Source organism: Pipistrellus kuhlii, unplaced genomic scaffold, assembly GCF_014108245.1.
Source record: "Pipistrellus kuhlii isolate mPipKuh1 unplaced genomic scaffold, mPipKuh1.p scaffold_m20_p_16, whole genome shotgun sequence".
NCBI classification, from domain to species: Eukaryota; Metazoa; Chordata; class Mammalia; order Chiroptera; family Vespertilionidae; genus Pipistrellus; species Pipistrellus kuhlii.
In genome coordinates, this window is record NW_023425471.1 from 29,657,017 (window position 1) to 29,682,999 (window position 25,983).

At 44.5% G+C, this 25,983-nt stretch overlaps 1 protein-coding gene and 2 pseudogenes across 1 annotated transcript; 2 read left to right on the forward strand and 1 right to left on the reverse strand.

The window, feature by feature from the left end:
* Positions 1–633: 633 nt before the first annotated feature.
* On the forward strand, positions 634–3,869 carry TCEAL5 (transcription elongation factor A like 5). Its single transcript, XM_036440025.2, is given in 6 exon segments — positions 634–780; positions 2,309–2,365; positions 3,029–3,081; positions 3,083–3,146; positions 3,148–3,299; positions 3,301–3,869. Coding segments are annotated over 6 exon segments (675 nt in total). The 5' UTR covers positions 634–753; the 3' UTR covers positions 3,623–3,869.
* Positions 3,870–16,889: 13,020 nt separating this feature from the next.
* On the reverse strand, positions 16,890–18,348 carry LOC118720238 (annotated as a pseudogene).
* A 2,750-nt stretch (positions 18,349–21,098) lies between these two features.
* On the forward strand, positions 21,099–22,290 carry LOC118720239 (annotated as a pseudogene).
* Positions 22,291–25,983: the final 3,693 nt, after the last annotated feature.

Genomic DNA, 25,983 nt, shown 5'->3' on the forward strand with positions numbered 1-25,983 from the left:
TAAAGTGATTATAAACTTTGTGAAGCATTAAAAAAGAAACTGGAGAGTAAAGGATAAGATTATGTTTATTAGCATATTTTCCTTTCATGCACTTCAAGAATTTATTTAAGCAAGGAGCAAAGGTACCAGGATGTATCAGCTGTATCATATTCCTTTTACATAAATATCCTGTAATAGCAGAAGTTGATCCTCAATATCTGAGTTCCTTAAAAAATCAAAACCTTTTAAATTAAATAAAGAGCAACCCATGCTGAGGGTAGTACATTAAATAAAACTAAAAAATCTAAGAAAAGAAAATCTCTAGTATTTTAACTAGCTGCTTTCTTATCTGAGAATCCACTCTGTAGCTATTATGTGAAGGTCCAGAGGACAGGAGGAATGAGCATCCATCCATAGCTGCGTGAGAAATATATTACAGGCATAGATGCTCCAAGGTCAGTGAAGAGAAAGAAAAATTCTTCAGAGAAGATGCAGCCCTTCCTTGATGAAACAGAACACATACCTCAGGGAGAAGGGGCCGCAGTTGACCTCTGGGATTAAGAAAAGCTAAAATGAGTGACAGGGTCACAAGCCAGAGGAAAGGAGCGGGAGGGGCAGGGGGCAAGGGGAGAGGGTTAGTGAAGGAAGGGAGTGGGAGGGGAAGGGGGATAATGAAAGAAGAAAAGGCTGGCTCCTGACGCACTTTCTCCTGATGGGAGGGGAACAAGGGACCCGAGCCCACTGGTGACGTTTCCCTCACGTGATCAGGAGCCGATGTATACAGAAGTCTCTCTCTTCCAGGTACGTTCCTTATTTCCATGGAGAAAGATTTTTAGACTGAGGGTCAGCGGTGCCAACTGCCCCATAGCAGGTCGGTACAAGAGTGTGTGTCTGTCTGTGTGGGGGAGTAACCTTGAAGTAGGATTGGTGACGGATCGAGGCTAGACGCTAGAGGATCTAGTCTGCTTTACAGATGCAACCTCTTTCTCACCCCCATTCATTTTGGCGCAGAAAATTGAGTGAATGTTGTGAGAGAGATCTGGGTAGCATCTCTTATTTTTCTGGATAAGTGCAGGCTTAAGGGCAGCAAGAAATATGAGAAGGAGGCATCTCTCTGGGAAGGCTATAAATCCACTGCTGCCTGCTGACCCCTGAGGTGGGGGTGGCAGAGGGCAAATACCAGAGAGGGTCCATGACTCAATTCTCTCTGCCCCTCCCCTGATGCCTATGCACGAAATGGAGGATTTGGTGGGAGGAGATGGAGAGGGGACATGGGTTGAGGATGAGTATCAATTAGGATGTCCTAGGAGGCAGGCAATCTGATAGAGGGAGTGTGTGTGTGAGGGGGGAGGGGCGGGGGTTGCTGTTTGAAGAGGATGGCAAGGAAGTGGCCTGATCCCTGCTGGATGGCTGGAGGAGGGCAAATCCTGATATCTCTGGATTGGGGGGTGGGGGTGGGGCGGACCCCTGAAAAAGACTGTGCCCTCAGTATATCTTCCCCACCTTCCGCTCATTTTGGAGCCAAAAATTGTGTTGTGTGTGTGTATGTGGTGCGTGCGTGTGTGGTGCGTGCGTGCGTGCGTGCGTGTGTGTGTGTGTGTGTGTGTGCGCGCGCGCGCGCGCGCGCATGTATTTGTGTATGCGCGCGCACGTGCACGTGCACGTGGGATGGGGGTTTAGGTGGCCAGGTGCTGCCTATGAGGGTGATAGAGGTTCAATCTGTGGAGTCCAGCTCCCTGTTGTGGAGGAATAGCTTCTGAATTAGGGAGGGCTAAGAGGAGGTAGCATAGACCTAAATTTTTACTGAGTTTGTAAATAATTTGTCTCTTGCATTGTAGGAAAATGTCATCTTTCTGTGTATGTGGAAGAGGGGGGAGTGGCAGGAATGCTCTGGACATTTCTACCCTGCCCCTTAACTCTACCATCACCATTTTCAGAGAAGTGGGGGGCTTTGTGCTATCTGGACACCCTGGGGTAGGGAGCTTGGAAGGCAGAAACCTGAGCACAAGATGGTCTGCCTTCTGAACACCACTGTCCTGAACCTCACTGATTTTAGTGCAAGAAAAAGTGAGGTGGAACTTTGGGAGGAGGATTCAAAAATATAGAAACACTTTGGGAATAATTTTTATCTGTCTTTGCCCAGTGGTAGAAAAATGGAGGCTGTTATGGGGGTACAGTAGAGGGGGATCAGAGGCCCAAGGGAAAAGGGCACAGGTAACAGGAATTGGGAAAGCTTGAACAAGTATAGTCCAAAAAGAGTCAGTGTCCCTGTTACCAGTCATTCACTTCGCAATCCCTCCTTCACCATCTGTCTTCTGTCTCGCTACAGGTCTTCAGAGCTGTGATTGCAGAAGAAAAGGAAAGACTCGCAGGAGCAGTACAGGTCAGTGGGAAAGGCAGCCACCCCAAGACCCTTGGGAGGAGGAGTGATTTAAGTCTGAGCAGAAGTTGAGGAGGCCATCTCCTGCCACCTCTCTTCTAAGTTTTCCTACTGCAGGCTCAGAATCTATTGCCTCTGTCGGGACCTGAAGAACTTGGTGCTTTATGCTGGTGAGGATAGCAGGGGAGAACAAGGAAGTGAGAGATGGTTGTGTGGCATCTGTGAAGCCTCTTGAAAATATTTGAGTACCCCTGAAATCTGAGAACTGGTCATTGTTGTTGTGTCTGTAGATCTGTAAGTCTTACAATTACAGGGAAGGCAAAAAAGAAACCAGTCAGGATTCTTGCAGGTCATTGTAAGTTGGGGACTACCCAGTTAAAATTGTTATGGGAACACCTAAGGCCAGAGCAAAGTTTAGGGACACATTTGTTTTTGCACACTTCTCAGCACACTCCGCTTAAATACACGGAGAAGCACATATGGTAGTTGCTGTAAGGCTGGTTCATGCAAACATGTGTGGAGTGGGACGAAAAGGAGAAAAAAGTATGGGTGGGAGTGCACCTGAATGTTAGGATCCTGTGAGGAAACCCCTGCGTCATAAAGGTAAGTATCAGGACCTTCATTCCACCACCTAAGTCCTCAGTCTCCTTTGTCTCCTCTTTGCCTCCTAGGCAAAGGAGGGAACATCTCAACATGAAAAAACTCTATAATGAAAATGAAGGAAAGCGAGGGAAAGCCAGAAGATAAAATAGATACAGAGGATGAAGGAAAGTCAGACAGGAAGGAAAAAGCCAGAAGTGGAGAAGAAGCCAGAGCACGAGGGAAAGCTCCAAGATCAAGGACAGCCAGATGCTGAGGGGAAACAAGAAAAGCAGAGCAAGTCCCAAGGTGAGGGAAAAGTTCGCATTGAGGGCAAGCCAGAACCCCAAGCCAAACCAGCTGCAAGCTGCTGGAAAATGCCCGGCTGAAGAGTATGTGCCCTAGAAAGGAAAGCGAAAAACAGACAGGTGGATGGATGATTCCCTCAAGGACTATCAGGAGGACTTACGGAAAAGGCATGTGGGCATTGAGGAGAGGATGAGAGAATATGGAAATGTAGCAAGGCTTCGGGAAGAGCTCAGGAAAAGGCAGAAAACAGGTAGTTTTCACTGGATGCAAAGAGATGTACAGGATCCATTCTTCCCAAGGGGCCAACAGGGTGTCAGGGGAGTGAAGGGTGGAGGTAGGGGCCACAGAGACCTTGAAGACAGTCCATACATTTAATGCCTTTGCCTTTAAATCAATTTCTCTGATGGGAATATTGCCAACCCTGCTTTCCCTGGCAAGCATTTGCCAGGCGATGTGCTTTACCTTCATGCTGATACTTTACTTTAGGCATCACCCTTGTTACCAGCAGCCTTTTGATCCAACTGCACAGTGCTCTCTGTTTTAGTAGGGGATTTTCACCCATGTGCATGGCATATATGTTCCTGGTACATTGTAAAAATAATAAATAGTTTTCAGAACTGCATATACTGTATCAGCCAGTTTTTTTTGGGGAAAAAGTTACATGATACATCCATGTGTATGAAAACTTATGGAACAGTAGACCAAAGGAGGAATAATGATTTTCTCTGTGTGGTGACAGTGGAGGAGCTTATGCTTTCTCATTTGCACATTTCCCCCTAAAAACATATTACTTTGTCATAAAATAAAAAATAATAAAAAATAAAATGTTTTTTGCCGAAGCTGGTTTGGTTCAGCGGTAGAGCATCGGTCTGCGGACTGAAAGGTCCCAGGTTCGATTCCGGTCAAGGGCATGTACCTTGGTTGTGGGCACATCCCCGGTAGGGGGTGTGCAAGAGGCATCTGGTCAATGTTTCTCTCTCATCGACGTTTCTAGCTCTCTATCTCTCTCCCTTCTTCTCTGTAAAAAAAATCAATAAAATATATTTTTTATTTTTTTATTTTTTAAAATATATTTTTATTGATTTTTAAGAGAGAAAGGGAGAGAGATATAGAGCTAGAAACGTTGATGAGAGAGAAACATCGACCAGCTGCCTCTTGCACACCCCCTACCGGAGATGTGCCCACAACCAAGATACAAGCCCTTGACCAGAATCGAACCTGGGACCTTTCAATCCGCAGACCGATGCTCTACCACTGAGCCAAACTGGCTTCGGCAATAAAATATATTTTTTTTAAAAAAATAAATAAAAATAAAACATTTTTTAAAAGTAGAAAAACAAACTGAGTGCCCAGATTATTATGATCTCTGAATGCATAATAATCTGGCCACTCAGTATATATCCTATATAATAAAAGGCTTATATGCAAATTGTCCCCTCAACCAGGAGTTAGACCAGCAGGCAGGCCAGCCAACCGCCCATGTCCCCTCCCCCTGGCCAGGCTGGCCGGACCCCACCCATGCACAAATTTATGCACCGAGCCTCTAAAATGTGTGTGTGTACACACACACACACACACACACACACAGTCACTGACTGGCCAGATTATTATGAGTTCAGAGATCGTAATAATCTGGCCACTCAGTGTATATACCAAGCAATCAAAATAACTGTTCAGTGAGTTTATGAAGTTAGTGGAGACACTTCGAATTCCTGTCGTCACATTATCTCTGGGACTCAAAGATGGAGTTATGGATCCAACCAGGCAGTTATGGATCCATTGTGTTGTCATCTGTGAAATGGGAATAAAAATTGCCTTCAGGCCTGTGGAAATCAGATGAGATACTGAGTGTATGAGCTGTGTTGGGCTGGCTCCTACCTCAACCTGCACTAGCAAGGCCAGAACCCTGTCAGATGCTTGGAGTATGGTGAGGAAGTTCTCAATTTTGCCTGAGAATAAGTCTAGACAGCTGAGAGGTAGGTGCCACTCTCTCTTGGAACATACCATATCTGTTGGGCACTCTGCCTCTTCTCATGGGCCCTGCATCCTCCTAAGGGCCCCCTAAGGCCTAAGGTAACAAAGCCCTTTTGATTTCCCTGGAGTCCCTGGTAAGTTGAATCCCCACTATATTCCCTACTGAGCTGTGAAGCAGCTACCTCTTCTCGTGTTATAACTGTATTAATCCTGACATGAAATGTGAAAAAAATACATTGTAAAATCTTTATTAATATATTTTAGGCATTATAATTGCCCCACTAGATTTGCACTTTTCAAAGCAAAGAAATCTTACTCATTTTGGTAGCCACAATACATAATGGAAGCTTAAAAATCAATACATTAATTATGGAGTTAAAAGGTCTCAATTCTTGGCCCAGTTCTTGGCCTGATTGAATACATAGCCTTAAGCATGTAATTTCATTCTTTAGTTACTTAAACTTGCTACTCCAAAAGGAGCATAGCAGGAGATCACATTGATTACAAGATACACTGATTTTTAACATTAGGTATAGAAGTGTTTCTGAACATTTTCTAGCTATTAGCAGATTACCTGCACCCAAATCTCCTATCTTGAAAATGCAGAATCCTGGCTCCCACCTCAGATCCAATGCACCAGGATCTCTTTTGACCTGTCCTCACAATGTCTCTGTGTGTACAGGTACAGTAAAAAGGAAAAGAAAAAAATTTTTTTCTGGGTGATGGGAACTCTTAGGATTTTTTCTTTTAACATTATTTGTGCTTTTAGCTCATTTTACTTTTTACCAAATTGATATATGTACAAAATTTTAAAATCCAATAGTGCAAAAGAATTTATTAAAAACTCTAGTCTGAAAAAAAATAAACACACAAAAAACTCTAGTCTGCCTTGCCATTCCACATTCTCACTCTCCAGAGACAACTACCATAATGTTTTGGACTACTTATATTTGCCTCTGTATTTCTGAATCATATGATTAGGCTGCTGTTTCCTTTTTATTTATTTATTTTAAATCAATCTTTATTGTTAATATTATTACAAAGGTTCCTCATTTCTTCCCCCAGCCATCAGGTTCCCACTTCACCCTCTGACCTTTCCCCAACCCCCATTGTCCTCATCCATAGGTGCACAGTCTATGTTCAGTCTCTTCCCGCATCCACAACTCCCCTTTTCCCCGAGAATTGTTAGTCCACTCCCCTCCCGTTTCTCTGATTCTATTATAATCAACAGTTGATATTGTTCATCAGGTTAATTTCCTTGTTTTTTTAATTAATAAACTTTTATATTTTTAAGAATAAATTTTAAAATCTAATAATTTTAAACCTTGTTTTTTCTGCCCTGGGAACTGAGAAGCAAACTTGTTTACATATAAACTTGCCCTCAGGCTATCAAAAGGCATAGCCATTCAAATGTAAATGAACACATTGTTTTAAGATAGCTGCTGGCTGGAACTGGATTACCTGTTCTGGGTGGGAAGGGCTTGTCCTCTCCTTTCTCCATTAAAATTAAGGTGTTAGCTTTAAAACCTCTTTTTGGCAAGAGACCTTAAACTTTCAGAACTTCAAATTTTTCAGGTAGTAAATCAATTACTTAGTATTTTCTCAAATCAATAATACCTCCACATGCCCAAGGATACACTTCACAAAAAAGACACTTCCAAATACATCAACCAACCTCATCCAGACCCCACACAAGGCACTCACAGATCAACACCCCAGCGTTATAATAACTCAACACATCCAGATCTAAGCCTTCATCACTTGATTCAGCAGACCCTCAAGTTCCCCCAAAAGTTTCCAGCCATGTCTGAGAAGCAGCCCTGGGGCATGGGCAGGTGAAGAGCGAGCTGTTCCGGGCCTGGCTGCTTTGGGCCTGGCCTCTGCTGCTCTGTTCTGCTCCACAATCAGCTGCTCCGGGTCTGGCCACTGCCGCTGCTCCGGGCCTGGATGTTGCTGCTCCGGGTCTGGAAGCTCACGACCCCGCTGCTCTGGGCCTGGCTGCTCCCGACCCAGCTGCTCTGGGCCCGGCTTCTCTGGGCCCAGCGGATCCGGGCCCGGCCACTCTGGGCCTGGCCGCTCCCGGCCTGGCTGCTCCGGGCTTGGCTGCTGCTGCTCCGGGCCCGGCCGCTCCCTGCCTGACTGCTCCCTGCCTGGCTGCTCCGGGCTTAGCTGCTGCTCCGGGCCTGGCTGCTCCCGACCCAGCTGCTCTGGGCCTGGCTGCTCTGGGCCCGGCAGCTCCAGGCCTGCCCGCTCCTGGCCTGGCTGCTCCAGGTTTGGCTTCTGCTTCTCTGGGTCTGGCTGCTCCTGACCCAGCTGCTCCGGGCCCGGCCGCTCCGGGCCCGGCCGCTCCGGGCCTGGCCGCTCCAGGCCGGCTGCTGCTGCTTGGGGCCTGGATGTTCCCGACCCAGCCGCTCCAGGCCTGGCCACTCGCAGCCTGGCTGCTCCTGGCTTGGCTGCTGCTGCCCCAGGCCTGGCTGCCACTGCCCTGGGTCTGGCCACTCTGGGCCTTGCCGTCGCTGCTCTAACATTCTGTCTTTTTTTTTTTTTTAATGCATTTATGTTGCAATGTTGGCTGCTGAGTTGAGTTCTGTCTTAGTCTTTGATTTTTTCAGATCTTCTTTGTATTCTTTCTTAAGTAATTTTACTATCTTTTGCTATAACTTGATTTCTTCACATTGAAAACTTCTTCGGTTTCTTCCTCCTCGTCTTGGAAGCTCAGCAGGCTGGCCTGTGGCGCCCCTTTGTGCTCCGCGGCCTTCTGCGCAGCTTCAGCCTGTTGCCGGGGTCGGCGCCGCCCAGGAAGCAGCCCCCGGCCTCGGCTCTGTGGCCCGTGACCAGTGGCACCTCCCCCCCAGGGGCCCTGTCACCTGGCTCCTTGCTGGCGCCCAGCTTGCTGGTGCCAGCAGCAGCTCCCGCTCCTCATCACGTTCTTCCCAGACTGGAGCTTTTGTCTCCTTCCCGCTAGGGCAGTCTAGCATCAGGGTCAACAGACTGTCCTCTGCGCGCAATGTGCCCGACTCTGGGGGCTCTGCCTTTCGCCACTCCCCTGGGATTCCGCCTCTCAGCCCCGTCTCCCTCTGTTTGAGCCTGGGTCCCCAGGGTCTGGCCTAGAACTGGGGTTCAGAACAGTCTGAACTGGGGCTCAGCACAGCTGGAGCTTTTCCTTCCTGTTAGGGCAATCCAGCATCAGAGTCAACATTCCGTCCTCTGCACGCAATGTGCGTGACTCTGGGGTCTCCGCCTCTCACCGCTCCCCTGGGATTCCACCTACAGCCCCGTCTCCCCCTGCCTGAGCCTGGGTCCCCAGGGTCTGGCCCAGAACTGGGGCTCAGCGCTGCAGGTTCTGGGGTTCGGCCCAGTCCGGGGCTTTTATTTCCTTCCTGCTAGGGAACGCCAGCAAGGAACTCAGCCTCCCCCTCCTCTCTGGCTCCGTCCTCTCTGTGCGCGAGCAGCATGTCTCCGTACCTTAGGCTTTTACAGCTCCTCTGATTTTCCTTCTGGTTTTCTCTTTCCTTCTTGTTGTAGAATTTTCAGTCAGTCGACTACCTATAGCTCTGGGCAATGTCCATTTTATATTTTAGTTGTATTTTATTGAAATTGTTGTGTGCGGCTGCGGTTAGGTGTTTACCTGAGCAGCCATCTTGGATCCTCCTCTGCTGTTTCCTTTTTAAATGGATTCATCATCAAAGTGTAATTTACATACCACAAAATTGAGCCTCAAAATTGTGCACACTTGCAGAAACCAGTTTGGCTCAATGGATAGAGCATCGGCTTGGGGACTGAAAGGTCCTGGGTTCGATTCCAGTCAAGGACATGTACCTTGGTTGAGGGCATATCCCCAGTAGGGGGTGTGCAAGAGGCAGCTGATCGATGACTCTCTCTCATCAGTGTTTCTAACTCTCTATCTCTCTCCCTTCCTCTCTGTACAAAATCAATAAAATATATTTTTAAAAAATTGTGCACACTTAAGGCACACTATTTATTGTGGGTTTTTTAGTGTATTAACAGAGTTCTGAAACCATCCCAATTATCTAGTTTTAGGGCATTTCATCACCCTAAAAAGAACCCCATGCCCATTAGCATCTACTGCATTCCCACTCCCCACCAGAATCTGGAAGAAACATCTATTTTCTGTCTCTATAGATTTGCTTATTCTAGACATTTCATATGAAAGGAATCACAATATACGGCTTCTTATATCTGACTTCTAGCATGTTTTCAAGGTTTATCCATACTGTAGCATGTATCAGTTCTGAACATTCATGTAGATTTTTTCTTTTTTAAATTTAATAAATCTTTATTGTTCAGATTATTACAATTGTTTCTCCTTTTCCCCTATAATTCCCCTCCACCCGGTTTCCACCCCACCCTCTGCCCTTACCTATCCCCACTGTCCTCATCCATAGGTGTATGATTTTTGTCCAGTCTCTTCCTGCACCTCCATATCCCTTTCCCCCAGAGAATTATCAGTCCACTCCCTTTTTATGCCCCTGGTTCTATTATATTCACCAGTTTATTCTGTTCCTCAGATTTTTAGTTCCCTTGTTTTTTAGGTTCACTTGTGATAGATATGTATTTCTTGTTCATAATTTTTATCTTTACTTTTTCTTCTTCCTCTTCTTAAAGAATACCTTTCAGCATTTCATATAATCCTGGTTTGGTGGTGATGGACTCCTTTAGCTTTTTCTTGTCTGTGAGCCTTTTTATCTGACCTTCAATTCTGAATAACTTTGCTGGGTAGAGTAATCTTGGTTGTACAATAGATTCTTCCTATTCATCATTTTGAATATTTCTTGCCATTCCTGTCTGGCCTGTACAGTTTCTGTTGAGAAATCGGCTGACAATCGTATGGATGCTCCTTTGTATGTAACAATTTTTCTCTTGCTGCTTTTAATATTCTCTCATTGTCCTTTACTCTTGGTATTTAAATTATGATGTGTCTTGGTGTGTTCCTCTATGGATTCTTTTTGTTTAGGGTTCTGTGAGCTTCTTGGACTTGTAAGTCTATTTCTTTCACTAGGTGGGGGAAGTTTTCTGTCATTATTTCTTCAAATAGGTTTTCAGTATCTTGCTCTCTCTCTTCTTCTAGCACCCTCATAATTCTGATGTTGGTAAGCTTGAAGTTGTCCCAGAGGCTTCTTACACTATCTTCAACTTTTTGGAATCTTTTTCCTTTTTGCTTTTCTGGTTGAGTGATTTTTGCTTCTTTGTACAATATTTCAAATCTTTGACTTGATTCTTGTGTTCCTCTAGTCTGCTGTTGGGTCTCTGTATAATATTTTTTTATTTCAGTCAGTGTATGTTTAATTTCTAGTTGGTCTTTTTTCATATACTCGAGGGTCTCACTAAATTTATTGTCTTTTCTAGGAAATTCTTGAAATACCTTATAACCATGGTTTTGAACTCTATATCTGGTCATTTGTTTTCCTCCATTTCTTTCATTTGTGATCTGTTTCTTTGTCTCCACATTTTGCTGCTTCCCTGAGTTGGTAGGGTAGCTCTGCGTGCTAGGTGTCCTATATGTCCCAGTGGGTCAGCCTCCCCAGTTACCTGAGGTGGACACTCTTGGTGCACCCCTTTGTGGACTGTGTGTACAGCCTTGTTGTAGTTAAGTCTTGATTGTTGTGGGTATCACTGGGAAGAATTGACTTCCAGACCAATTGTCTGTGAGTATCAGCTGTGTCTGTGCCAGGGGACCTGTGCTGGAGATAGCCTTATAGGACCAGACTTGAAAAATTGCAAAAGCCTCTGTGCTCAGCTTGGATGGGGTGAAGTCTCAGGACTGAGCAGACAGTCTTGGCTTCCCTTCAGCCCTGCCCTTGTGTGCGTGCCTCCAGACTTCTGCCTTCTGCGGCTCCCCTGAGTTTCTGCCTGACAGTCCAGATTTCCCCAAAAACAGCATGAGTCCCCAGGGGCTCACCTGGAACTGAGGTTCAGTGCAGTTAAGAGCTTCTGACTCCCTTCCACTAGGGAAAGTCTGCAGCAACTTCCGCAGTCAGTCTTCTCTGTGTGCACTCTTGCACACTTGCCCCTAGACCCCTGCCCGCCTCGGCTACCTGGAGTCTCCGAGTCTCCGTGTGCCTTTCTCTCTACCTGACAGTCCAGATTCCACCCGTATGAGCCTGGGTCCATGGGGTTTTGGCCAGAACTGGGGTTCAGTGCAGTCGGAACTGGGGTTCAGTGCAGTCAGGGGCTTCCTTCCCCCTCCCACCAGAGAAAACCAGCCAGGCACTCAGCCACCCTTCCTCTCTGTGCACATGTCTCTGTACCTCAGTCCTTTGCAGCTCTTTAGATTTTCCGTAAGCTTTTCTCTTTCCTTCTAGTTGTAGAATTTCTACTCAGCCAGCTTTCCCATGGTTCTGGATGATGTCCATTCTGTCTTTTAGTTGTAGTTTTGAAATTGTTGTGTAAGGCAGCAGTTTAGGTGCTTACCTATGCCACTATCTTAGTTTCTCCAACAGTGCCCACTTATAAAGATGTTTTATTTGCTTTTTAAAAATAAACTATTAGGTCAAAATATGAAATTTACAAGTATAAAAATGATGATTCTGCCTTAGTTTATTATGTAGATAACCTCAGAGCATGCTAATGAAGGTGTATTATAAATTCAATTTTTTGTGTGTGTCTGGTTTAAAGAAAACACAAGTGTGTAGTATTTGATATTCTAGTTAATTTATGTTGGAAAAAGCAAAGATTTTTTTATTTTGTTAAAGAAAATTTTATTTCTAGTTTTATTGAAATATAATTAACATATACCACTATGTAAGTTTAAGGTACACAGCACAATGATTAGAATTATATATACCGTGAAATGATTACCACAGTATGGTTTAATTCGCATCTATCACTTCAAATAGATACAGTGAAAAGAAAAAGAAAACATTTTTTTTCTGTGTGTGGAGAACTCTTAGGATTTATTCTCTTTACATTACACACACACACACACACTCTCTCTCTATATAATCCTATATAATAAAGAGATAATATGCAAATTGACCATCACTCTAACACAGGAGATGGCTTCCCTCATGTGGTCATGAGGCAGCCCCAAGGTGGACATAAGATGGCTGCCAAAGTTGACTGGCAGGGGAGGGCAGTTGTGGGTGATCAGGCCTGCAGTGGAGGGCAGTTAGGGGTGAACAGGCCCACAGGGGAGAGCAGTTGGAGGTGACAAGGCCTGCAGGGGAGGGCTGTTAGGGGTGACCAGGCCTCAGGGGAGGGCAGTTAGGGGCAATCGGGCAGGCAAGGGAGGGCAGTTAGGAGTGACTGGGCTGACAGGAGATGGCAGTTGGAAAGAACAAGGCCTGCAGGGGAGACCAGTTGAGGGTGACCAGACCTGAAGGGGAGAACAGTTAGGGGTGACCAGACTGGCAAGGGATGGCAGTTAGGGGCAATCATGCCAGCAGGAAAGTCGTTTGGCATTGATGAAGCTGGTAGGGGAGTTGGGCATGACCAGGCCTCAGGGGAGGACAGTTAGGGGCAACCAGGCCAGTAGGGGAGGGTTGTTGGGGGCGACCAGGCCACCAGGGCAGGGCAGTTAGATTCAACTAGGCCTCAGAGGAGGACAGTTAGGGGCAATTGGACCGGCAGGGGAGGGCAGTTAGGGGTCACCAGGCTGGCAGGGGAGGGAAGTTAGGGGTGACCAGGTCAGCGGGGGAGGACAGTTGGGGGTGACTGGCCCAGCAGGGGAGAGAAATTAGGGGTGACCAGGCTGGCAGGGGACAGTAGTTGGGAGGAACAAGGCCTACAGGGGAGGGCAGTTGGGAGTGACCAGACCTGCAGGGGAGGACAGTTAGAGGTGACCAGGCTGGCAAGGGAGGCGAGTTAGGGCCAACCAGGATGGCAAGGGAGGGCAGTTAAGGGTGACCAGGCCAGCAGGGTAGGGCAGTTGAGGGCAACTAGGCCTGCAGGGGAAGACAATTAGGGGCAACTAGGCCTGCAGGGGAGGGCAATTGGAGGCAACCCGGCTGGCAGAGGAGGGCAGTTAGAGGATAACAAGCTGGAAAGGCAGAGCAACTAGGGGTGACGAGGCCAGCAAGGGAGGGCTGTTAGGGGCAACCAGGCCTGCATGGGCGGGCTGTTAGGGGTGACCAGGCTGGCAAGGGATAGCAGTTAGGGGCAATCATGCCAGCAGGGAAGTCATTTGGCATTGATGAAGCTGGTAGGGGAATGGTTAGTGGGTGATCAGGCTGGCAGGCAGAAGCAGTTAGGGTCAACCAGGCAGGTGAGTGGTTGGGAGCCAACAGTTCTGGATTGTGAGAGGGATCCCAGATGGAGAGGATGCAGTCTGGGCTGAGGGACTCTCTCTCTCTCTTTCACACACACACACACACACACACACACACACACACACATGCATCAGGCCTCTAGTATCATCTAACAGTGAAAACGTTTTGTGTGTGAGTATGTTTTAATTTTTTTGGAGATATATATATATCTGGAATTGTTAGGTCATATGATGACTCTATCTTTAACACTTTTTAAAATCCTCACCAGAGGATATTTTTTCCATTGATTTTTTTTTTAGAGAGGATGGAAGGAAGGGAGGAGGGTGGGAAGAAGAGAGAAAAGAAAGAGAAAGAGAGAAACATCAATGTGAGACATTGATTGGCTTTCTTCCCCTCACGCCCCTACCAAGGCCCAGGTTCAAATTTTAACCAAGGTATGTGTCCTTGACCCAGAATTGAACCTGCAACACTTCAGTCTTCAGGCTGACGCTCTAACAACTGAACACAACCAGCCAGGGATATCTTTAACTTTTTGAGAAACTACCAAATTGTTTTCCAAAAGTGACTGTGGCATTTGACAACCCCATCAGTAGTGTACAAAGGTTCCAATTTCTCCATATTCTCACCAACACTTGTTATTGCCCGTAATTTCTATTATAGCCATCTTAGTGGGTATGAAATGGAATCACATTATGGTTTTGATTTACATTTCCCTACTGGTTAATGATGTTGAGCATTTCTTGATGTGCATATTAGCCATTATCTATTGCCTTTCTGGTATGATAATTGAGTGGTTACCTCTTACCATCATAATGTCCACTATCTATTTCCTGTCTGCCCCAAATATAGTTTTACCACATATAATATGTATTTCAACCAGCATTCCAATGATTCTGTTGCTTAACTCTGAGGGCCTTTAGGTGCACTTGCCAAGTTAGGCTAATGATATGCTAGGATAGATACTAACCCCGAAACAACAGTGGCTTAACACAACAAAGGTTTATTTCTCAAACTTCATGAGAATTGGGATGAAGAGGTTCTTCTCCCCCTAGTTTCCCAGAGATTCAGACTAATCATGATGCCACACAGCAGAGAAAAAAAGAATACATGGAGATCTCATACTTATTTTTCTACACTGTGGTCTAGAAGTTATATAAATTACTGATGTTCACAGTCCATTTTTCATATTTCTATCTCTTTTAATTCTAATAAGAAATTCTCTATATAGGTGACTAACCTGATGCTCCAAGAGCGTATGTGATTTATGCAAGGTGACATATCAGTAAGAGAAAAAGCTTAGATTGGAACCTTGATTTATTTGGCTCTAAACTGATAATCCTTAACTAGTTTGATTTCCTAAATCCAAGGATTTAAATTTTATTTTCACCTTTTGCTCAATCAATCCTTTAGGACAGTGGTCGTCAAACTCATTAGTCAACAGAGCCAAATATCAACAGTACAACTATTGAAATTTCTTTTGAGAGCCAAATTTTTTAAACTTAAACTTCTTCTAAGGCCACTTCTTCAAAATAGACTCACCCAGGCCGTGGTATTTTGTGGAAGAGCCACACTCAAGGGGCCAAAGAGCCACATGTGGCTTGCGAGCCGCAGTTTGCGGACCATGGCTTTAGGATGTCAGAATAGTGATAATGGCTCTTTAGATGACATACTTAAAGAGGAAGGCTCACAATGGCATTGCTTCCTCCACCATTAATGCCTTAAAAAGAAATTTTATGCCAATTGACAGTTTAACTGCCATGGCCACCAAATTATGAGCTATGCTTATAGTGCATATGGATGTTCAGATGGTATTGCTATGGAGTTTTATTTCCATCCCTACAAAGTTCTTCAGGTACCAAAGGGAAAAAGTACTGGAAAAAATACTAAGCTTTATGAATAACAGTGAAAGTCTTGAACCTATCACTTGTTGTTCCGAACAGATAATGTTGCTAAGGACAGCCATATAATAAGAGGTATATACTTTGCTGCTCCATCACTATACTCCCAGACACAAGAAATGCTTCTGGGGTAAGAAGTATTTCTTTTTTAAAATATATATGTTTTTTATTTATTTCAGAGAGAGGAAGGGAGAGGGAGAGAGATATAAAAACATCAATGATGAGAGAGAACCATTGATTGGCTGCCTCCTGCATACCCCACAATTGAGATCAAATCTGCAACCCAGGCATATGCCCTGACCGGGAATTGAACTGTGACCTCCTGGTTTATAGGTATATGCTCAACTACTAAGCTGGCCGGGAGAAGTACAATATTTCTGAGAATAGTATCCAACTTCCTGTCCACTGCAAATCACTAGAACAAAAGAATTTGTATTGCTTATGGGAACCACAGGGAATTTATATAAACTAGATGCCCAGTGCACATAATTCATGCACTTGAGGGAGGGGGGTCCCTCAGCCTGGCCTGAGCCCTCTCACAGTCTGGGAACCCTCAGGGGATGTTCACTCCTCAGCTTCTGACTGAGTCATGCACCCCCTGTGGGAGCGTACCGACCACCAGGGGGCAGCTCTTGCATTGAGCAGCTGCCCCCTGATGGTCAGTGCATGTCATACCAACCAGTTATTTCGCCTGTTTGGTCAATTTGCATATTAGCCTTTTATTATATAGGAGGACTAGAGGCCTGGTGCATGAAATTCATGCAAAGGGGGGGTGTCTCTCAGCCTGGCCTGCATCCTCTCCAATCTGAGACTCCTGTGGGATCAGGTCTAAACTGACAGTTGGACAACCCCCTCACAATCTGGGACTGCTGGCTCCTAATTGCTCACCTGCCTGCCTGCTTGATCACCCCTAACCACTCTACCTGCTGGCCTGATTGCCCCCATCGCCCCCCCCCCCCCCCCACCAGCCTGATCACCCCAACTACCCTCCCCTCTTGGCCTGATCACCCCCCAACTGCTTTCCCCTCCTGGCCTGACCGCCTCTGCCTCGGCCCCACCACCATGGCTTTGCCTGGAAGGACTTCTGGAAGGTCTCATGGTATAATTAGCATATTATCCTTTTATTAATATAGATAGGATATGACATACTGCCATAACTATAACATGTATACTAGTATTACTCTATGAGAATACATACTTCATGCGATAGGAAGGCATCTAATACATTACATTGTATATGTTGTAAGTAGTAGGAAATGCTGTATTCATAGCAATAATATACACACTGTGACTTCCCCTCCTGATTTGGGAATGGTTCCCCAGCTCTTTGAATGTTCCTGGCCCTTAATGTATTTTTGTTGTTGTTGTTGTCATTCAGTGTAACTTTATTTACTGTTTATCGCACATGACTTGAGGTCTTTAATTTCTAACCACCAAAGACTCAAAGGACTATTTTTTCCATGAAGTTTAACATTAACATCAGTGAATTCATATGTTTTTATTGTAAACATCTGAATTATTCACATTGTCATAGATCCTGAACTCATAAGCATGGACCATGCACAGGCTGGCAGCAAGCCAGGAAGCCACTCTGCAAGCAAACAAATAATCTGCATAAGGAGAAAAGTCATAGCATAACATTTAATGTCCAACCTGAGTCACCTCAGAATTTTACATATATTGACTTATTCATTCATATAGTATCTGGAGCTCAACTGCTTGGTTGGTGACAGGATTGATTATTCCTGAAATAATTAAGGAAAGGGTGCTCAATCTTTTCTTGGTTGCTTGCTCCTCCCCAGCACCTTTATCTTTCTTCTCATACTCAGCTTCTTGGGCATCTTCTCCTTCACCCTCACCTCTTTCTTCTTCCTCCTTTGCATCCTCAAATTCTTCCTTGGCACCTTCTTCCTCTTCCTCTCCTTCCTCTTTATCAGCCAGTTCCTTCTCCTTCTCCTCCTCTTCAGCTTCTCCTTCAGAGAGGTGTTCATTCTTAGCTTCCTTGGCTTTTGCAGCCTCAATGGTCTTCTCCACCTCGATCTGCTCCTCCAGGACATTGCTGGTGTATTAAGAAGGGAAGGAGCGATTGGACATCAAGTAGGAGCTAGTCTGTAAACCCCCTTAGGCAGATCAACCAAAGATCTGGGAACTCTGGGAGTAGCCCCTGGCTATGCTTCCCACACTGGTGAAACTGAGCTGGGTCTCCTCACCTTCCAAGCGTTTCCTGAAAGCTGCAATGTCAAAGTCCAAAGCCACATTGAGGCAGTCCTGGTATTCTTTTAAATATTGTGCCATTTCACTCTCTGTAGTTCTCAACTCATTTTCCAATTTGTTGATTGTGTCCTGCATAGCACTAACATCAGAGTTCTGCTTATCCTCCAGCTCTCACAGCTGCTTTCCCAGAGCTTGGTTCATACCCCGCCATGCTTTGATCTCCAGGGTCTTGGCCTTGAGCAGGCTGCGGCTTTCAGATACCTCCTCCTTCGTGGCGGGCACCCGTAGGTGTTCTTGGTAGTGCTCTCCATCAGCATGGTGAAGCGGCTCCTGTACCATTCTTCTGCATTCTGCATGATCTTGGCAGCCAGCTTCTCCTACTGGATGCCATGTCCTTGAGCGCTGCAGAGAGGTCGGACTTGGAGAACATGTCCATTTCCACAGAGATCTTAGCATACTGGATCTGTGCCTGCAGCTCAGCGATCTCCTCTTCATGCACCTTCTTCAGAAAGGTGATTTAGTCCATCAGGCTGTTGGTGTGCTTTTCAAGCTCAGCGCCAGTGAGAGCCACCTCATCTACACCGTTGCGCACCTCTATCAGCCAGCCCTCTGTGTCATCATGGTTCAGCACCTCTTCCTGGTAGCACGCCTGCAGGTTGCTCACAGTCCCTTCTAAGCCCTGGTGCCTGCTAACTGCCACTGCCCTTTCCTTGCCAGGGACTGGGCGAGGTGGGCTGGGCACAGGCATCCCATTTTCATTAAAATGTTCAACCCTGGCCTGCTCCATTGGTCCACAGGCAGCCCAGCCTACCCAGGGTCCCGATGGCTGCTTAGACACTGTGGGTGGCATCAGGCACTGCCACCCCCCTCGTCTCCCTTGCCCAGTTACCTATCGCAGTCTTGACCCAGCAGGCGACATCAGGCTCTGCTCGCCAGGCCTGCCAGGTTACCAATGGCTACCTGGACCCCTCAGGCTGAGTCAGGCGCTGCCTGCCCCTCCTGCATATGCAAATTTACCCTCCATCTTTGTTGGCTTAACTTGCATATCACTCCTGATTGGCTATAGGTGTAGCGAAGGTATGGTCAATTAGCATTTTTCTCTTTTATTAGTGTAGATGTTATATTTAAATTGTAAAATGAGCAAGACAATTTTTGGTTTCAGCTCCAAATGGAGAGCTGAAAGAATACCACTCACACCTAAAAAAATTTTTTGACAAACTGCAAAACAACAAATTTTCTTAAAACCACCAGAGAACTAAATCCACAGGGCAAATAGTTACCCCAGAATCTAGAAAGAGATTCATGGAGGGAGAAATAGTACCCAAACGTTTGTTTATTTGGGATAGAAACCACCAAACACATGTAGGACAGTAAGAAAATTTAGCTAAAAACTGCTAATGAATTTCTAAAGACTGCGTGAGGGCTAGCATGAGAGTTTGGAGTTCCTTGGGGCCACATACATAAGGGGCTTGCACTCTTCTTACAGGCTTTATTTTAGAAACTGGACTAGATGTTCCCAAGGAAGATCAAAGAAAATCTGAGAAAATTTGCCCCATCTTGCCAGTTAGGAATGGGAATCAGCAGTCACTACTGAAATTCCAGTCAGACCTATTTTCCCTATTAAGCAAAGATTAAGTCTGCAGGAAGAAGGACAACAAAGCCCGTATCCTGAAGGCAGTTGTGGAAACCCAATGCAACTAGGGAAAGGAAACAGTAAAACAAAAAGCTCTATGAAGGGAGGGGGCAGGCATGTGTGCTAGGCTCAGAACTATATCTGGAGAAGCATAAATGGACATAAAGGTTACACCACCAAACCCCAGGTTCATAGTGCTTGCCTAAAATGAACATCTGATCAGAACATCAGAGAATGCCTGCATCTCTCCAGAACATATCCTCCATAATTGCCCTGTTTATTCCCCTCTTTATCCCTCATAAACTATCTCTGAAAAGAAGCCAAATTTAATTCCAGGAATCTGTAGAGCAACTGATGTCCCAGTGCATTGTCAAAAACAATAGAGCAATCATTTTATTAGTGGAACTTAACAGCCAAGTGTGTTCTGAGAAAGAGATGGTAAAGAGGATTTTTGAAACCACTGTCTTCTCAGAGAGACTGTGGGTATACCCAATGCTGTGCCCTCCAAGGAGCAACATAAGAGGATTCACTTAGCAGGAAGGAAGTAGACATCAGTAAACTAATTGTTAACAACAACAAAAAACATGTAAAGCTGTAAAGAATTTTAGTGAGTTTATTTGAGCCAAACTGTCTACATATTTTGGGAAGCAGAACCTCAACGGATTGAGATAATGCTCCAAATAATGGCGGGGTTACATTTCTATTTATACACTGAAATCAAAGGAGGGACATAGGTGAGTTACATGAAATTCATTGATGATGGAGTAAGGAGGCGGGAGAAAGCAAAGTGGTGGGAAACCCCTGGGATTGGATAAAAAGTAAAATGATAGACGTGTACTCAGGTGAGTGCAGGAACAATTAACATGATAACTAAGGAATTTGGGGCACCACATTTGGTTGTGCCCCAGGGGCTCCAGAAAAAGGGAAGTTCCAAGTTACCCAGACATCTCATAGATATGTTATTTTAGAGGCAGGAAGACAAATGGGCTCAGCAAAGAAGATCTAAGTTGATCTTTGTCAGGTGAAATATCGGTCTAGGAAATAACTACCCACTATAATCTGTTTGTAGTTAGATATTTAATTTTCAAAACATCTTTTGTGGTTATTTTAGGTCTCTGAGTTTGCAAGACTGCCACACAAGCCTCCCCTGAGCTTGTCAGGTTAGCATGTGGCTCTTTTCCTTCACACAATCCAGGCAGCCACTAAACAAATAAGAAAATATCAACAATAAGCCACAAAAGGAGAGGGCCAACTATTCAGAGTTAATAAAATATATTGTCTGAAAAAAATGCAAGACATGCAGAGAAACAGGAAAATCTGACACATACATAGGGAGCAAAACAGGCAACTGATGCTGCATGTGAGAGTGACCAGATGTTGAATTTAACAAAAACTTCAAAGTCTCCAATATAAATATGGATAGTTCCAATATAAATATGGATATTTCTAAGAATAAAAATAACTGTGATTGCCCTAGCTGGTTTGGCTCAGTGGATAGAGCTTCAGCCTGCGGACTAAAGAGTCCCATGTTGGATTCTGGCCAAGGGCACATGCAAGGTTTCGGGCTCCGATCCCCGCTAGGGGGCATGCAGGAGGAAGCCAATCAATGATTCTCATTGATGTTTCTCTCTCTCCCTTCCTCTCTGAAATCAATAAAAAATATATATTTTTTAAAAATAACTGTGATTAAAGAAGTAAAGGCAGGTATGATGAAAATGTCATAACAAATAGAAAAAATCAATAGAGAAGAAACAAGTGGAAATTTTGAGGAATACAAAGAGAAAAATTTACTAGAGTAGCTCAACAGTAGACTTGCACTAGAAGGAAAAAGAATTGGTGGGTGCTAAGGTTCATAGATTTTATGTACTCTGAGGAACACAGAGAAAAAAGAACAAAGATGGGAACCTGTCTGCTAAAATGACAGCTAGAGCTTTCTGGCTCCTCTGCTTGATCATTCGATCATCTCCAGAAGCCCCAGTGGTGGAGGGAAAAGCCTCGCCGCCCCACAACAGGAACCCCGATCCCGGCGGCGGTCCGAACACGGAGAAGCCTCCGGGGCCTCAGGAACAGCGGGTCCCCTGAGGTCGCTCCTCCCGCCTGGTCAGACCCGCGGCGCCGGAAGCCCCCGCCGCCCGCCGAGAACCAGACTGGCTTCCGGAAGGCCGCGCGCGCCCGCCGACCCGCCGAGCCCGCGCCTCCCGCGGGCGGAGAACCCAGCGTCCCCGCGCCGCGAACCCGTTTCCCCGACGCGCGCCCGCCTGCGCGCGCCCTCGCTCACCCCAACCGGCCGCGCCTGAATCAGTGGCAGCGGGAGCGGGGGGAGAACAGGCGCGGAGCCCGATGCTGAGTCCTGCGCGCACGCCAGTCCGGTGGATCTGGAGGAGCGCGAGACCTACTGCCTGGACGGGCTGTACAAGATGAACCGCCTGTACATCACTCTGGACGGCTTTTTCTTCCGAGTCCACATCTTAGCCCTAGCTAAGGTGAGCAGACGTCCCGCTTTTGGCGGGACAGTCCCGATTTTCAACAATTTGTCCCGCGGCATTTTTAAAAAGTCCCGATTTTAAAACGCCGCGGGACAAATTGTTAAAAATCGAGGCGTCTGGTCACCTTACCCTAGACTCCTCCAGCTATAATAAGACATGTCCAGAGTTGTAAACAGGTATATTGTGATGGGCTACATCTACCGTAAGAGACAGCAGCTCCCTCCAGGTACCTTCACCCAGGAGACAGACTGTTCTGGAGCAGCAGCAGCTACGTGAAAAGGTTTAACCGAAAAAGGGATTGCAAGTTCTAGGTGCAGTTCACACCCAATGCATTTGAATTTACTATTCCCAGCATTTCTGGATCATAAGAGACTTGGAATTAATCAAGACAGGAGAGGTCTATCTTCATGTAATGGACCTTCATTTACAACAGGGCACATGGCTCCTTTATATGAACTAGTTGCATAGTTCCAACTCTAATTTACAAGGTGCTTCTTATTTACAAGATGCTTCTTAAATGTATGCTTATGAGCTCGGTGGCAAAGTTATTCTTACTGCTAGTTATGCACATAGCTACTGACCTGTCCCATTAATGGATCACTGCTTCATGCTGTTTTTATTTTATTTTATTTTTTTAAATATATTTTTATTGATTTTACACAGAGAGGAATTGAGAGGGATAGAGAGTTAGAAATGTCGATGAGAGAGATACATCGACCAGCTGCCTCTTGCACCACCCCCACTGGGGATGTGCCCGCAACCAATGTACATGCCCTTGACCGGAATCGTACCCGGGACCTTTCAGTCCACAGGCCGACGCTCTATCCATTGAGCCAAACTGGCTTCGGCCATGCTGTTTATTTTTAATTATTGTAATTTAAATACATCTTCAGTAGAAATAGTTCACAAAAAACACTTCCTTGATTTGATATACAACTTTGATTAGTTTATATCACGTATCAAACCAAATGTTATACCTACAGTATCACATTTTAAGTTCTGTACATAACAGTAAGTGCACTAGTCAAAGACATGTATGATATTATATATATAGATCAAACAGATGGGTCAGAGCCCAAGGCACGTTATGAAGTTTTACACGTAAAGAATATAATAGGGCTTAATTCAAGCAAAATATTACTTAAAACAAGTGTTTCTGATGTACCGAAGTGTAAGATAGTTTCTTTTCATGCCTCACTGATCCTAAAAAAAAACCTGTTTTGTACTGAACTGTCAGCTATCCCAATGCTAAATATATTCAGGGTGTATCTGATGTCATTTTTCTATTAAGACCAAGTATCATGTTTGTGTTTGTAAAGCAGTAAACCTTGCCTTGAAATCAGAAAGGAAAAAAAAGAACAAAGAAAAATTAACAGAGTCTGGGTGAAATATGGGACACTATTAATTGCACAAACAAATACATAATAGGAATATTAAAAGGACAGGAAAGAGAGAAAAAGGAGCAGAAAATACTCAAAGAAATAATTTCTGAAAACTTCCCAAATTTGATGAAAAATATCCATCTACTTATCCAGAAAGTTCAATGGACCAACAAACAAATACAACATGGCAAAAATGCTGAAAGCAAAAGACAAGGGAAAGTGTTGAAAGAAGCAAGAGAAAAATGACTCCTAATTTACAAGAGAACCCTAATAAGAATAGCAGATAATTTGTCATCAAAACAATAGATTCAATGCCTTGGCTGGTGTTGCTCAGTGAGTGTCAGTTCAATTCCGGTCAAGGTCAGTTACCTGGGTTGCAGGTTCACTCCTCTGTAGGGGTGCGTGTGGGAGGCCACCAGTCTACATCTCTCTCTCACATCAACTACGAGTAATTGGATAGTCTCAATTAATATGATTCCTAATATTTATTAGTAATTGGTTTTAAACATATACCCACAAATTCTTTTATACTCCTCCCTCCAAGAGGTCGAGTTTAATTCCCTTTCTCTTTAATATGGACTTCTAACAACTAAGGGATGAAAAGGAAAATATAGTAACTCTACAAGTGGAGAAACCTGGCAGATATCTCCTTAAACAAATTATCAAAGTCAATATCTTCAGTGATCAGTCATGTTGATTTCATGTAACCCTAACATTGTGATGAAAAAGGGTACTTCACCTCTGTGATATTGTTCCCCCAAATCAATAACCCCAATCTAATTATGAGAAAACATCAGACAAACTCAAATTAAGAAACATTCTACAAAATAACCTCACTCTTCAAAAGTGTCATGGTCAGGGTGATAAAGAAAAATCAGAGAAACTATCAGAATAGAGTAGACTAAAGAGACGTGTTAACTAAATGCAACGTAGTATCCTGGATTTAATTCTGGAACAGAAAAACAAACAAACAAACGAAAACAAAAAACCGGGCATTATTGGAAAATCTGAAGAAATCTGAATAAAGTTTCTTTGCTTTTATAAATGTACCATAATTATTAAGCAAAGCTGGGTGTAGGGTATAAGGAAATTCTTTGTACTATTTTTAAAACACTTCTTTAGAACTAAAATTATGTCAAAGTTTAAAAATAGACCATACTGAGCTTCCAGAACCCAAAAATAAAACTCTCAATGAGTGGAAGTGACTGAATAATTGAGGAAACAAACTGAGTAGTTACTAAACGAATTCATTATTCAGTAAAAAAGAAGATTTTACAGAAAAACAGTTGAGAGCATTTACTGGAAAAAATAAAAGCACTCCACGTTTATAAAAGAAAATTGGAACTTCTTAAACAAGTTTCAAACATACATATGTATTATGTCTATGTGCAAAGAATGGTATTCTCTAAATACTGCTCTGCCACTTTCTTCACTCAAAAATATAGCTTGATGTGCATTATTTCATTCTTTTTTTGTATCTGCACAATTTCCATGGTAATTATTCTCATATTAATGGAAATTTAAATTATTTCCACCAACTTGATATTTCAACATTAGATTGGTTACAAAATTGAACTAGATTAAGTTTTTGCCCTTAAGGCATTTTCAGATAAGTGAGGAATACACGGTAGAGAGCCAAGGGAGTGGAAGTGTTAGGTGGGGAAATTCAGGTTCTAAAGGACATTGTAGTGTAGGCAACTAAGGCAGAATCAAGAGGTTAGCGAAGGTTTCCTTTCCATTATATATTTAATTTCAAAAAACCCAGCCAGCAGCAATAGCAGTCTTCCCAACAGCTGTGCTTCTGCCACAGGAAAAAGTGATCTGGCCTAAGCTGTACTATTATTGAAGTATGGTTCCCCCTCACCTCCCACCTTCCAGGACAACGCAGCAGGTGCTCAGACGTCAAGGTTTAAGCAAAGCAATCTTGAGAATCTAGCTGAGGTGGATCTTTAGCATGCTGTCCCATATTGAAAGTCTAAGCAGACCAATTCAGGGATTCATGTTACAATGGCCAACGTGGACAGTATATGGCATGTGAAATGGCAGTGATTATGACACAGCATTTCAGGTTCGCAGCAATTCATAAGCACCATGCCTTGGATAACTGGATACCTCTGCCACAATAATCCACAATGTGTGTGGTATTTAGTTATGAGTTCAGGAAGGGCAGAATTCTTTGAAAGGGTTGAGAAGTATAGAATGCGTGCTTCAACCCTGGCTAGTTTGGCTCAGCGGATAGAGTGTCGGCCTGCTGATCAAAGGGTCCCAGGTTCAATTCCAGTCAGGCACACATGCCTGGGAGGTAGCCAATCAATGATTCCCTCTCACTATTGATGTTTCTATCTCTCTCTTCCTTTCTGAAATCAATAAAAATATATTTTAAAAAATTTGTGCCTCAGGTTAATTTATTTGGATGTGGCCAATAGCTACTAATCTGAATAGTTTGTGGAATGTTTGAAACTTATCCATGCCAAATGTTCAAATGCCAGGGAATGCATGATAGGAGGGATGGTAGAAGAGTTTACTTTCTTTTTTAAAAAAATATATTTTATTGATTTTTTACAGAGAGGAAGGGAGAGAGATAGCTAGAAATGTCGATGAGAGAGAAACATCGACCAGCTGCCTCTTGCACACCCCCTACTGGGGATGTGCCCGCAACCAATGTACATGCCCTTGGCCGGAATCGAACCTGGGACCTTTCAGTCCGCAGACCGACGAAAAGTTTACTTTCTGAAGCAGATACAATCTAAGTAGAAATTAGCCCAGACTCTGTGTGCACCACTCACATCAGAACATGAGTGGAGTGCCCTCAGCTTAGCAAAGTGATGGATGTGTTAGATCTGCTTGCACTCTGAAGGGGCAAATCATCTCAGGTAGAGGCCACTTGAGTGCACACCCTGCAGCCAAACCTTCCAATCTGG